At 55.7% G+C, this 14,815-nt stretch overlaps 1 protein-coding gene across 1 annotated transcript; it reads left to right on the forward strand.

Annotated features, from left to right (window-relative positions):
- The first annotated feature begins 9,573 nt into the window (after positions 1-9,573).
- On the forward strand, positions 9,574-14,741 carry SLC2A6 (solute carrier family 2 member 6). The gene is made up of 10 exons (XM_040605280.1): positions 9,574-9,933; positions 10,514-10,676; positions 10,776-10,982; positions 11,602-11,701; positions 12,272-12,483; positions 12,633-12,785; positions 13,118-13,226; positions 13,445-13,618; positions 13,907-14,052; positions 14,141-14,741. Exons 1-10 carry the CDS (start codon positions 9,833-9,835, stop codon positions 14,294-14,296), a joined length of 1,521 nt encoding a protein of 506 aa, XP_040461214.1. The 5' UTR covers positions 9,574-9,832; the 3' UTR covers positions 14,297-14,741.
- Positions 14,742-14,815: the final 74 nt, after the last annotated feature.

Here is a 14,815-nt window from a genome sequence, read left to right on the forward strand (position 1 = left end):
CCCAGGAGGCGATGGGGACCGAGCAGGGGCAGCACCTTCCATCCCTCTGCCATGTAAACCCTGCTCCTTCTCGCTCCCAAATTTTCCCGTCTCATCCTCCTGCAAGGTCTGGCTCACCCGTTCGGTACTCAGGGGGGTGGGGTGGGCAGCGGGATGTATAACTGGCTTAGGAGGCTTTCCCAGGGGAAATGAATTTTGGGAGCGAGGGGTCAGGGCCGCCCCTACCTGCTGCTGTGGCTGGAGGAGGGTGAGGGAGAGTTCAGGGGCTGGAGAGGACACACGCCTTGTGGGGTTTAAAAGTGCAATGAAAAAAACGCAGAAGAGCTGCAGCAAAGCTGGTGGGAAGGGAAAGGAGCTGAGGCAGCAGCCGGATGGTTCCCAGCGTGGGCACAGGCTGGCTAGAACAACCTCCCCATGTCAGGGACACATAGCTGGGGTTTTTCTCCTCTATCCAGCCACTATCTCCCCTTGAGTTTCACAAAACTCACAGAAACTCAAGTTTACGCGTGGAGACGCTTAAAGGTTATTTTTAATGAACGTAGGGCTTGGCCCAAAGGCCCCTGAATAAAATCCTGGCCCATCTGGTGCATCTGGAGCTTCAGAAACCTCAAAGCTCCTTTTGCAATTGCAAGTGTTTAGTGCCACTTTCAATGACCTTGAATAGGAAAGCAGTGGAGAGCCGGAGTGTTGGGGGACACCCCAGGATCACAGGGCAGAGTGCTGTTCTGCCAATAAAATAAATTAATAACTGCCCAGGAATACTCAAGATTCACTCCAGGACTAACAGGTGGCTGTAACAAGATTATCCCATTAACAGATTGCCAGTGGAGCAGAAATGTGTTTTCAGGTCTCTGCTTTCACTCCAAATTTCATCCACGAGATTTTCTGTCAGCAGGATAAATAGGTTAAAAGGTGCCTGCAAAAATAGGCTTATAAAAAGCTCCTTATTCTCCTGCTTCAAAGACGCAGCTGCCTCCCGTTCCCCCTCGTATGGGAATCCCAGCTCATCTTTGCCTTTTTATAGGCCACTGCAGCACTTGGGCTCCTCTCCTGCTCTTCTCTGCCAGCAGCCAGGACCGATGGCTGCCTGCTGCCGTGTCACTGCCCCAGCCAGGGCACAGCCTTGTCCCCATCCTTTATCCCACGGGGAGATGGCACACAGCATGAAAGTCCCATGGGACCCAAGAGCGCATCCTCCTCCTCGGCGAGGGCACCCCACCGACCGCAATCCCCAAACTCCCAGCATGGCAAATCAGTTATGAGCAATCCCCACCCCACCACCAGTGGAAAACGCTTTGCTGAAGGGAAGGAGCCAGGTTTCCCTCTGCCCTCGCTCCCAGCCCTGGGATGGGGACGGGGATGTGTCCCCACGGCCGAGCCGCACGTAAGGAGCTGCATGACTGGTGCGGTACTGCCCGCCTTGGGGGTTAAACCAAGGGCCCTGCAGGGAACGCACAGGCATTTTTATTTGGAATTAAGTCCCAGCACATCTTCATTTTCAATTCCACCACTGTTGAAAAAGAAACATAAAACAAGCACGAGCAGCGGGGAAGGAGGGAGGAAGAAGGCAGCACTGGGTCTGCCCACGGCCCCAAATTAGCCGCAGAGAAACGTTAACATTCCTGTGCTGGCCCTTGGCCATAGGACGGAGCAATTCAGGAGACAGTGATGCAGTCACTGGCAAACATGCACACGGTCTGCGGGTCTCCATGCCACAGCCCAGGGAAAGAGCTGAGATAGGGTGGGAAGAGCGCAGACCCTCACCCTGCTCCCAGGGATGGACTCGAGGTGCTTTTAAATGCCACGAGCGGCTTTCCTCCCAAGGCAAAGCGGCTGGAAATGCCATGCAAAAGGTGACCCGTTCTACGTGGGATTTCACTGTAGCTGGACACCCTGCAGCTCCAGATCCCCAAAGCAGTGGTGCCCAGGTTGGAGGGGTCAGATTCTGCCTCCAGATGTGAGTCACTGTGATTTGGGGGTGATGGGCAGGACAGCGCAGGGGCGAGTACCCCCTTGGGGGGGGGGGGAAGCATAGCATCCCTCAGAACTCACCCCATGCCAGCCCTTACCGCAAACATGCATCAACCCAGGCGCCCCCCAACTCCTGGGGTCCCACTGGCTCACCGCAGACCCCAACACCCTGCTGCAGACCGCTCAGCACCCCACACAGCATCCACCCAAGCCCCAGCCTAGGCTATGCCTGGCTGCCAGGGCAGTTTAATAACACTGGCCCGCACCCTGGCACCCACCGGGCGCCCCAGCCCTCCTGATTTTGCCATTTGCCAGGTGCTGGAGGCAGCGTGCCGCGCTCGAGCGCCAGTGAGGGCTCCAATCTGTTCCTCATTAGGAGGGGCAGACAGCCCAGCACGGGAGTCTGAGCCCTAATCTCCTTTCCAGTTGGTATCCGTCAGCAGATGTACAACAAGTGGTTGGATATTTTAGCGGGCATGTGTGTGACAGAGCTGATAGCTTTTTTTCCAGCCGGGGGAGGGATAAAATGCCGTGGCTTGAGCCGAAGCTTTGCCGGTCGCACGCGGAGCCCGACGGCAGGTCCCAGCGCCCCGGCACGGCTGCCAGCTTCGCTCCGCCGGCGCGGTGGTTTATTTTACCAAGGTCTTTCTTGGAAGAAGCAGTGATGAAGTTAACAGCCTGTGAGCCATAATTGGCTCACATTAAATCAAGGAAATGATATGTTTTGTTTTGCCCCCCTTTTTCTTTTCTTTTTTTTTTTAAGTCATATTAAACAGGAAAAAAACACGTAGAGCCAAGGAAGGAGCAGGCAGCAGCTCCTAGGAATTTGGGGGGAGATTTGTGTCCCAAGCATGAAGAAATCCAGTCCTTGCCATCAAAGAAAAGCAGCTTCACTTCAAAATACCTAGCAGAAATGCCCATGGGTGAAGGAAATCAGATAAAAAAAAAAAAAAAAAGAACAACTCAGGCTGTGGCACCACAACATGCACTGCTTCAAAGCCTGTCCCAGCAGCTCATGGAATTGAAGTGGACACACTAAAAAAAAAACCAAACTTTTGCTTAAAAAAATTCTTCTTGGAAGTTGTTTTATTTATCTCACCGCCTCTCAACCAACACAGAGTGTCAAATACTTTGCTGGTGCCTTAATGCAGCTCTGGATATACAGAGTATTTCGGAAAGGAAACTTTCTTGTGCTTGTTCTTTAAATTCTGGGTTTAGCCCCTGTGGCTACATCCTGGATGTGAGCTGAGCCGGGTGATGGCAGAAGTGTCCTCCCAAGGCTGCAGGTCACCTAAGCCATCAGGTCTTGGGAGGGATAACATCCAGCCTGCCCTGGACACGTCCCTGCAGCCCAGCAGGGCTTGGCTGCATTTCCACGCTTGCTGCCGCAGTCGCTGCGATGCAGCCTTGTGCTTACTGGGCTTTGACCCATCCCCATGAGCGCCCAGTGCCACTGCTTCACAGTGCCTGAGGCCCCTTCCCAGCTCAGCACTGGGGCACCAACAGCCCCCAGGACTTGTTCCGGCTGGAGGCAGCTGCAGCAGCATCCCAGCTCATCCTCCCAGCGCTGGATTTTGTGGAAAACCTGAGCCGTTTCCCAGGGCTGGCCCATCTGAGAGCACAGCATCCCTGGGGGTGCTCAGCCCCTGCTTTCACACAGTATCCCTGCACAGATGTGCCTGCATGAAGATCAGCTGCATCACCCGAGCAAGGCAAGGCACAGATTTATAGGCTGCGAGGATGAGGAGGGACCAGCTCCCTCTCTCAGGAGCCACCACAGCCCTGGGGAAATTCAGGCTCCAGAACAGTGTGGCCCTGCACTGCCTTGACACTGCTCACACACACAGGCCTGGGCTAGCAGCCACCCAAAAGCTGCAGCAGAAGATGGACGCAGCGAGTGACGAAGCCACCACATCACATAGGAAGGGCTGGAAACCTGCAACCTGCCTCCATGTCCCCTTTTTATCCACCGTCTCAATGGTGGGTACTTGTAGCTGCATGCACTGGATGTTGTGGGTCACAAGATTTCAGGTGACCTGAAAAAAAGCCCCACAAGCAGGAAAAACCATCCTGCTTTTGGTGAATCCCCCACCCAGCTGAAGATCACACAGACATCTTCCAGCTCATCCCAGCTTCTGTGTTAGCCAGGTTGGAAACGGGACACCAAAATCCCTCACTCTAAGCGTGGGGGGGTGAACAAATCTTCCATATGTGTGGCAACCAAGAAAGCCCCCAAATTCAACCCTTTTCCAACGTGAAAACAACAAAAACTCCTCAATGGGAGATTGTAATTTTGTTTGGAAATGTCATTTCCAAATGGCACATGAGAAATCATGCTCTGACCTAGCGTTGCTGACAGGCAAGTATTTATTCCTACAGAATTTCCACATAAACCCATCACTTTTGTCAGTAAGTCTGGACACAAGACGAGGAGGAGGAAGGCAGCAAGAGGGGAGCCAGGAGGCACAGGGACAGGCAGCGACAGAGCTTTGGGTGCTGCAGGCCCCCAGGTCACTGCAAATACGACGGGTCTCCTCAAGGCGTATTTTTGAGGCAAGATGTAGCCTTTCCAACACTTTCATAGCAAGTATCTAATATTTTTTCAAACCTAGTTGTACTGTTTTTTCCAATACATTAAACCAATACAAGCCTCTGCTCCGGAGCCCCGCAGCACTTCATCATTCAACACCACTGCTCTCGCCCGTGTCGGAGCAGAGCGGATCCTGTCCGACATACATTTCTCAGTCTATTAAGCAGAGTTATTCTTTTGCTCAGTGTTTTGATACTTACAAAGCCATTACCATCCCTCGCATGCACATCCATCATCAGGCCTTCAAACTCCAGAAAGTCCCAAAAAACTATTTTCCACTCACCATGCAGCCTGCCAGGCTCTGTTCTTCTACTCTGCGTTCCTTCATCCATCGAAAGACATTTCAGCAAGTTCCGAGTCCAACAAAATAAAGAGATGGCAGCCTGAAGAGGTGGTGATTTTCTTCTGTGAGGGGGGAGCGGGGCAAAGGATACAGCAGGGAAGAGCTGACTTCTGTCTGCCTGGTTGGAAAAGCTAACCTGGGCTCCAGGCACCGGTGCCTGCCGGGGGTGCAAGGCACCATTTTGCAGAGCCCCAGGTCTCAGAAAGCCGTGGGGGGAGCAGCTGTAGCTGCCCCCTGGGCTCAAACACCCCCAGTTCCACAAGCACCACAACACAGGGGTGCATCCAGCCCAGTGCTGCCCCCCCCCCCCCCTCCTTCCATGTGCCCCCAGCACCCTGCAGTCACCAGCCACCCCCTGTGCTGCTCTGGAAACCCAGCACTTGCTGTTTGCCCACGTTTTGCAGGGAGACGGTTCACCATCACACCTCTGCACCCCCCCGACGGCTCCCAGCATGGACCATGTGCTCCCCAAAGCCCCCCCAGGTGCACGCACAGAGCAGCGCCGGGCTGCCAAGCACCAGCTCTGCTAGGGCCTCACAGGATGCGGGTGACACAGAGAGGAGCAGCCCTGCCCCAGCCCAGGGCAAACCAGCTGCGAGGCTGCCCCGAGCCCAGCGCAGGCACCCAGCTGTGCTGCATCTTGACCCAGCAATCACCAGGTCGGACTTACGGGGAAGATTTATGAAAGGATGTGGCCAGATGAGCGGTAGAGACGACGAGTCTTGAGGAGTGACTGATTTCTCCCTTACAAGAGGAATAGAAATTAATTTATGAATTTGGTTAGTTAAGCTGCCAAGTGGCTTTGATGCAGTTTATGTTTTTGCATATGTTCATGATCTATTGCACAGCTGTTGGGGGAGGGGGTGGGGGGGAAGGTCCTATTGAGCTGGAGCAATGCATCACTCTGGCTGAGGCAGCCAACAGCTCTCAGCAAAACCAGATTGCCCTTTAATGGGCCACGGGCCGGTTTGCTGCTTTCCCAAAGCGGGCGCCTCTCTCCCCCTCCTCGGTTCACTCTGGAGGGCCTGGAGCCCTGTTACTTGCTGCAGAGGCAGGGAGCGGGGCAGGACCCCCTTCCCCATGCCCACGGCCGAGCACAGCCCACCAGAGACACCGCTGATGTGTCTTCTTTCACCTTGCTCGCCCCTTCCATGGTTTGGTAGGACCTACAGCAAGTCAGGAGAATCCTCAGGGAGATGTGGAGCGGGGAACAGGGGGTGGGTGCTTTATTCCTTTACCCAAACTGCACTTTCACAAAGAAACCATGGAGCGCAGAGCGTGGATGTGGTGCTCAGCAAAAGCAGGCGTGGGGACCCGTTACACAGACCGAGGGACCCACACACACAGCCAGGGAGGGACCTGCCGACGGGCTCAGCCCCGGCTCCCCCAGCCCAGCCCAGCGCGGGCGCCAACTCCCCAGTGCTTCCCGGCGTTACAGGTGCTTGGAAGTTTTTCAAGACACAAAGTAATTTCCTGTTTGAAGCAGTTGACAAATCTGCACAGAAACTGGATAACCCCTGGCGTTTCAGGGAGATCCGACTGCTCCAGCTCAGGGCCCCTCTCCAATACACTATTCCCCCCCAGATATAAGGGGCAGGAGGGTGGGTTGAGCACTCCTCTCTGTCCCGTGCCCAAGTGGCCTCAGGTTTAGGACAGATACTGCACCCTTCCATGAGGTTTGTGACAAGTGCGTATGGCAGCTGTGTCCCCAGGAGGTGCCCCAGCCTGGAACAGGGTCCCAGCCCAGCCCAACACCGTTCCCAGCCCAAGAAACACCCAGCCAGCCTTTGCTGCATCGCCCTTCTCCCTCCCTGAATCTCCCACAAACTTTTTAGGGGGAAAAAACCCCCAACTTGGTAATTAAATTATCACATAAATAGAGCAAAACCAGCTCATGCACATTTATCAGCTTGACAATTTTTTAGTTAGTAGTTGCTTTGTAACCAGAAGAATGAGAATTAAATCAGACACAGGCAATAGCCCTTTTGGGGCAGGAGGCGGCACTCGGGGCTCCAGTGCTGTGCGCCCACGTGCTGGGGTCACACCAGCATGGCCAGGCTCATTCTGCTGCGACAGCAGATCAGGTCCCAGGCTTGTTTTGCTGGGTCCCAGGGGCTGCAGCAGGCTGCTCCCAGCCACCCAGCACCCAGCCAGTGCACCCAAGCACAAGCTGACCCTGAGGAGCTGCCAGAGAGCATGGGGCTCAGCACCCTTGCTCCTGGGACAGGGGACAGCACAAAGCCCTGGGCAGGGAGGAGATGCAGATCCTGCTTTCTGAAGTCCCTCGCTACAAGCCACATCTATCTCCCAAAACAACCAAAGGGAGGGAGATGAATCAGCCAGAGGTGTTGTCACATGCAGATGGCCATTTCACAGTAGTCTGCTCCGAGTTGCCTTCTCCCTGTCCAAGCCACCAGCCCGCACAGCCAGATCAGCACCCAGCACTGCCACCGATTCCTCACACCCCATCAGGATACATCGCCTCTCCCTACTTCAGTTTTTGCAAATGGGTAGCTCCCAGCCCTTGTCTCTGAGACACGTGAACATCCGAAGGATGCCCAGATGACAGACTCACCAACGCGCAGAACCCTTTCCTCCACTCGTCCCCAGGCACGCCGCAGGCCAGCAATGCAGGGTTCACCCCTTTGCTCTAAGCAATATTGCTCCCAGCAGGAACCCACCACCCAGCGCACCGACCTCTTCAAGAAGCCCAAGAGCAGGGCTGGCATGACGCTGCACAGGGCAGCACGCTCAGCCCCACCACGGTCCCAAAAAGCAGCAGCCAAGCAGCTCCAAGATGGAAAGACCCAGAGATAACTAATCAGCAAAGATAGAACGAGCCAAATGACATCAGTGGAGTAAAAGAGCCAACAATCTTCCAGATCCGAAACGCAATGCCTTTAGATACTGACAATTCATGGTTGCTATGTCAGGGCACAGAATTTTGCAAAATCTTGCACAAGGAAAATTGATGGCTTTCCTTGTGGAACATTTTAATGGCTATGCTCAGCTTTCCCAGGGGGGTCTCACTTTCTCAGGGCATAGATTTGCCACCACTTACTTGATTTGGATGAACTTTCTGTCAAAATCAACAAGGATTTGATCTGCGCTTCCTCCTTGCTAGAGATATTCATAGCAAAAACAAGGATCAGAGAGGGAAAAAAAAAGAGAAAAGCCCTTACCTTGCAGCAGCCTGGGCCTCAGGAGTCCTCACAGCCCCATTACCTGGTGAGCATCATCATGCTCAGCACCTGCAGCTTTTTTTTCCTCCCAGTTCAGCCCCAGCAACACCCCCTTGCCATTGCAGAGACTCAGTATGCCCAGTTTTGGGCAAAAGCTGAGGCCTGGGAGGATCAGAGGGGATGAAAGATAATGTTCTCAATGAGTGGCCTTGGGGAATTTGAAGAGGAAGGATGCTGCAAAGTCACGCTGTGAAATTTGCAGCATCTTCCCTCTTCAGATTCCCTAAAGCCACTCATTTGCAGATTTTCCTTGGTCTGCAAAATGCAACCAGCAGCAACAGATCCTGGCACCTGCTGCCCCACATAGGGCCGTGACCTTGCACAGAGCATCACCACCCTGGGAGCAAACAGGCACTGCGAGCCCAGATACGTGGATCGAAGTGCACGCAAGGGAGGTGACCGATGGCATTTTCTGATGGAGGGGAAGCTCAGGGCACAGGGACCAGCTCCAGGTCAGCTGGAAGTTGTTGTGACATCCCTGCTCAGACCAACACAGCACTGGAAATTTTCTGGATGAGCTGGCTTGCCACCCTGACGCCCCCTCACTTCATGACCTCTCTTCCTGTACAGAAATCACATCCCCGAGTGCCTGAGTCAGCTGTAAATCCCCATCATCGATCAGACGTGAAATACAGCACTTGATGGTTGTGGAAGGGGAACCAGATTGCACAAAGGGAAGAGTATAGCAGCCCCTGGCTGGCGCCGAAGCACCACTGGGGTTTCCACGTGGGCTTGGGGTACAGAAACCATCCAGGTGGTCCCAAAAGCCCCAGGAACTAAAATGAATGATGGAAACAAGAGGAGCACTACAGCAGTTTAGGGAAAGACATCTTTTGCTAATAAAATCCAAGTGCAAAGCCAATAGGTGTGTCCCCTCGCTTTCCTGCAGGGTGAGTTTGGACCTTGCAGCCCCCCAGGACCTGTGCAGGATGTCCCAGCACAATGCTGCCTGCTGAGCCTTGTGGGGTTGGGGGGATCAGGGCAAGGGGGCAAAGGCACCCATGGGCAGCCCAAGGCCCTCAACAGCTGCACCTAATGTGGCAGAGATGTCACCCTCCCCTTTTCCATCCTCATCAGCACTCTTCTTCATTCCCCTCACCTGCTCCCTGGGCCCCCTTTGTGTTCACTTCCACCTCGTTTCCTCTCCTTCCTCTTCCTCAGCTGACCTCTTCCTCAGGTCTATGTTGAAAACCCTTCCCTGTTTGTGGTGTGGAGGCTCGGCTCGCACAGATGCAATTTATCCTTTTAAAAAGAAGCAGGGTTTGGCCAGTCTAACTGGTGCAGACTCCTCGAGGGGAGAAACATGGTCTTAGCCAAGGGACATTTCTGCTGGTGGAGATGGCTCTGCAAGGATTGCCCCTGTATGTGCCACTGCAGCGATGAACCCATTGGTGTCAGTGGGGGTTGGGAGGGACAGGGGCTGGGCAGGCGTGGGGTGAAGGCTGCAGAGCAGCATCATTTCCCCATGGCTCTGTGCCTGCGGGTTTTCTGCCCCCTCCGTTTCCTCCCCGAGGCCAGGCGAGCGCAAGCCCACAAGGCACAGATTTCTCCGATTAGGCAACACCAGGCAGCCTCTCCCCTTTCGCTTTCAACCGCCTCTTGCTCCTCATCCCCGGCAGCAGCCCCAGCATCCAGCCCGAGCACAGCACCATCCGCACCACCACGGGCACTGGCCACGGCACTGCCATGGAGTCTAGTGCGCGAGAACCCCTGGTGAGGAAGACGAGCTCCTCGTATCAGACCTTCTCCAGGAGTGCTGGCAAGAGGCTCGACAAGGAGTACCTGCAGTAAGGGCTGGGCTGGGGCTGTGGGGTGGGCTGTGCCCCCAGTCCCAAGAGTGCCAGACTGGGGGGAACTGGTGGAAGAGCTGCCTCATACTGCTGTCATTCCTGAGTTGCCTTGAGATGAGGTCTCATCCTGCCCAGGGGGTGCGGTGCTGGGTGAGCCTGCCTGTGAGAGCTGCGGGTGTGCGTGCTGGTGGGCATCCGACCCTTGTGGGGGCATGAGGTCCTGCTGGGAGGCACAGGGGCTTTGAAAGGAGCCCCCTCCCTGCTCCACCGGCACGAGCCAGCTGCCGGCTGGGTCCCTGGTGCCACCGGGCTCCAGCTTCTGCTTTTCTCGCTTTGAACCTGCTGAAAGCTGCCTGGTGTGGAGGACGGCATCAGGGCTGCCGGGGTCAGGATCCCATCCCCTGCTTGGAGAACCTCCACCAGCCTAGGGCTGTGCCAGCCATCCCCCAGAGAATCCTTCCATGGGTGTCACGAGAGCCTCAGCAAAGGCTGGGGGAACCTGCCAAACAGAGTTAGAGTTTCCGCCAGCTGCAGTAAGGGCACCCACCACATCCTTCTCACTCCATCTCTCCCTCAGGAGCCTCCACAACAAGCGGCTCTACCTGGCTGCATTTGCCGCTGTCCTGGGGAACTTCAGTTTTGGCTTTGCCTTGGTTTACCCCTCGCCCGTCATCCCTGCTCTGGAGGCTCACCCCAGCCCTGCGCTGAGGCTGGACCAGCACACAGCATCCTGGTTTGGGGTAAGGAGCGGGGCTGTCCCCGCCAGGGGCAAGGGGCAGAGCCATGGGTGTGTGGAGGAGCCCAGACCCACCGAAGCCCCTCTCCGTGCCTCCCCGCAGTCGGTGTTCACACTGGGAGCGGCAGTGGGGGGCCTTAGCGCCATGCTCCTCAATGACCGCCTGGGCCGCAAGCTGAGCATCATGTTCTCAGCGCTGCCCTCCGCCGTGGGATACGCACTGATGGCCAGTGCCCAGGGGAGCGGGATGCTGCTGCTGGGCCGCGTGCTGACAGGCTATGCCGGCGGCGTGACGTCTGCCTCCATCCCGGTAAGGTGCCGTGGGAGAGAGCTGCCCGGGGATTTGCGTGGTGGGAGCTGGGGTGGTGCCGTAGCAGAGCTTGGGGTGTCTCGCTGCTTTTTGGAGGCATTGGCAGAGCTCCAGGGCTGCGGCTGGGCCATCGGGGAGGGGGAGGATGCACTGGGTTAGCAGCCCTGGCATGGCCAGCCCGAGTTGCCCCCACGGTGCTGGGCTTTCTTGCCTGCAGAAAAGGGAAGGCGGGTCCTCAGCCCTGCCTGGTTCCTCCCGGCAGTTATTTCCTCCCTTATTTACCAAACGCTGACCTCGTGCTGCGTGCAGAGGGGAAGGCAAGAATTGAGTAACCCTGGGGCACATCCTTCCAGTAATTGGAGTCTGAGCATCCCTCTGGAGCACTTCTCCCCCACCGTGCTGAGGGAGGGAAGTGGTGGTACCTGCAAGGCTGTCCCCTCTGCCTGCCAGCACCAGCTTATGCCACGGGACCACTCAGATTTCCACCCTAAGAGGGCAATTTCCCAGCCGTTTGGGTTTCCCCTGCTGCAACGGATGACTTTGAGGTGACAGAGGACAGGTTTTGGTGGTGACAGCTGTATATTGCAGCTCCATTAAGCATGTGCTGTCCCCGTTTCAGGTCTACATCTCTGAGATCTCCCACCCCGGTGTCAGAGGCATGCTGGGCGCTTGTCCTCAGATCATGGCAGTGCTGGGCTCCCTCGTCTTGTACGCGCTGGGCAAGTATCTCGGTGGTTGCAGGGCGGGAAACCCTCGGCGAGACCTCAGGGAAGGGAATTTGATTTTAAACAACTTTCTCAGCAAGCTGATGGACCCCTTCCCCTCGCAGCCAGCTCACAGCCACCACCATGGGTGTGCCAAGGGCGTCTGGGCAGGATCACCCACATTTAATTTGCACTTGCATGTGAGCTCAGAGGGGTGAATCCGTAACCCACGTGGTCCCATGGCCATTACCGTGCCAGCAGACCCGAGTGCTGCGGAGGCTTGGTCAGGGCTGAAGAGCAGCATGCAATGAACTGCATGTGCATCTCACACCAGCATGTGCCCTGGCTGCTGCAGGATCTGGCTGGATACTCTAAGATTTGGGGGAGCTGGCTGGAACTTCACCATATCACACAGCTGAAAATGCTTCTTTGCTAAGGAGAAAAATGTGCAAAATCACTATTTTTTTTAGATCTCTTTTCGCCCGCTAAATTTATTAAATTAAATTATTGGGGTGCCCACCTGGAGGCATGGCCAGGACACCCTTCCCTGCACACTTGTCGCTCCTAACCGCGCTGTTCTGGCAGGGCTGGCCCTGGACTGGCGCTGGCTGGCCGTCACTGGGGAGGTGCCCGTGCTCATGATGATCGTCCTGCTCTGCTTCATGCCCAACTCACCCCGGTTCCTGCTCTCTCGGGGGAAGGACGACGAGGCCCTGAGGTCACTGTGTTGGCTGCGGGGCAAGGACACGGACTATGCCCGGGAGTATGAGCAGATCAAGGACAGCGTGAGGAAGCAGGTGAGGAGGCTCACCACCAGCACGGGGGACGTGTAATGTGAGAACAGCAAAATCCAGCCTCCTTTGGGCAGCTCCTGAGCCATCTTCTGGGTGCCACGGTGGTGCCCAGAGGTGGTAACACCTCGGCTTTCTGGCTTTGTCCCCTCCAGAGCCCACGGATTTCCTGTGCGGAGATCAAGGACCCCTTCATTTACAAGCCCATCCTGATCGCAGCGGGGATGAGGTTCCTGCAGCAGCTTTCAGGTGTCACCTGCATCCTCGTGTACCTGCAGTCAATATTCAAGAAAACATCCGTCATCCTGGTGAGCCCTGGGGTTCAGCCTGCCTTGCCTTCAGTGATGACTGCCCAGTGCTCAAAGTCCCCTGCAGCCCTCAGACCCCAACTCTGAAGCCTTTTTCAAAGTGCCTGGTTGGCAGCAATTGCCAAGCACATGCCCTGCAAACGGCCGCATGAGGATGGGGAGTGGGACTGGCCCCACTCTCCTCTGAGCTTCAGGCTCTTCTTTGCTGGCCTCTTACCTCAGGAGGATAGCTTTGACAAAGCCACCAGCCAGAGCCAAGACAACACGTGTTAGGAACCTGCCCTTTCCCTGGCTCTCCTATATCAGCTTCCCCACTGCTTTTGCCATTGCAGAAACCAGAGTATGATGCAGCTCTTGTTGGCTTGGTACGTCTGTCCTCAGTGGCCATTGCTGCTGTGTCAATGGATAAAGCTGGGAGGAAGATTCTTCTTTTTGTATCAGGTATGTTTCTCCCTCACTGTTGTGCAAGAGAAGCTCTTATTTAAGGATTTCCAGAGTGCAAACTTCAGCTGTACAAGACTTGGGCAGGGAGCGGGGGAGGTCTCTTTAGTTTGGCGGTGGCTCAGGTCCTGAGCAGAGGTGTTCCTGGGAGCTCCATCCTTGGCACAGAGGGGATAACTCACACGTCAGTTCCGCTGTCCTGTTGTATCTCTCCACAGCTGCTGTGATGTTGGTCTCCAACCTGACCATGGGGTGCTACATCCACTTCATGCCAGCTTCTCAGAATGGCACCACTGCCAACAGGACCCTGGTGAGCTCTGCCAACCTTCCTCCTGAGCCGACAAACTACATCACCCTCATCCCCCTCCTGGCAACCATGTTCTTCATAATGGGTAGGTGCCAAGAGCACAGGGCTGGGTACCAGCTTGGGGGGGACATTTCTCATCTGAGGCAGGGTGATATGGAGCAAGGAGATTGGGCTTGGAGCTGAAAGGCAGGCAGATGTCCCTGGAAGACCAAAACAGATGGCATCTGAAGTCACTCTGAGGACTGACAGAGCATGAATGGGGGGGAGTAATGATTGATGGGGAACAGGGCAGGATTGCACAAGGCTCCTCTTCTGCACTCCTCAGTGGGCTTTGAAGCCTCAACAACCTCACCTTACCTGTCCTCCCTTGTAGGTTATGCCATGGGCTGGGGCCCCATCACCTGGTTGTTGATGTCGGAGATCCTCCCTCTGAAAGCCCGTGGGGTGGCCTCGGGCCTCTGCGTCGTCGTGAGCTGGCTGACAGCCTTCACCCTGACCCAGTTCTTCCTCCGGGTGGTGGTGGGTACTGCCCCGAGAGGGTGTCTGGCAGCCCCTCCTCAGACCCTCCCAGCACAAGCTCACACCTGCTTTCTGCCCTATCTTCCAGGAAGCCTTCGGCCTCGAGGTGCCCTTCCTCTTCTTTGCTGTCATCTCTGCTGGGAACATCTTATTCACGGGCTGCTGTGTTCCAGAAACCAAAGGCAGGTCCCTGGAGCAGATCGAAGCCTTCTTCAGGACCGGCCGAAGGTCGTTCATGAGGTAGGAGCTTCCATCTGCCGCCGTGCCGGGCTACCCATCCACGTACTCAAGGGTCACGGAGGAAAAACTGCCATGCTGCTGGAGCTGGAGGCTGGAGCTTTCTGTGAAGGCAACAGGAAAGGAACAGGCAGCAACAGTCATCTGGCTTTGGATGTAGAAGTTGCCAACTGGAACTTCACCTTCTCCCATCATTCAACACTACCTGTTACACTTTGGGCAATGCGTCAACCTGAGGTATGGGACCAGTTAACCAGCACCAGGCTGGAGATAAAGATGCCCTGGAAAATGAAAGGTGTGGCTGCAGACAAGAGACCACACATGTCCTTTGCTCAGCAGCCACCAAAGCAGCCCCAGAGCCTGAGGGTTTGGCTGGAACAGAGTTAACCGCTGTAGTCGTTTTGGCAAAAGTTCAGCGTGTAGTTGCAAGAATAAAACGGTGTTGCTTCTAACTGCAAGATGTTGCCTTGATTTGCAGAGGAGGGAGCTGCAGGCAGGTGGGATGGGAGAGGCAGATGAGGACGGT

This window comes from Falco naumanni, chromosome 9, assembly GCF_017639655.2.
Source record: "Falco naumanni isolate bFalNau1 chromosome 9, bFalNau1.pat, whole genome shotgun sequence".
In the NCBI taxonomy this organism is placed as follows: Eukaryota; Metazoa; Chordata; class Aves; order Falconiformes; family Falconidae; genus Falco; species Falco naumanni.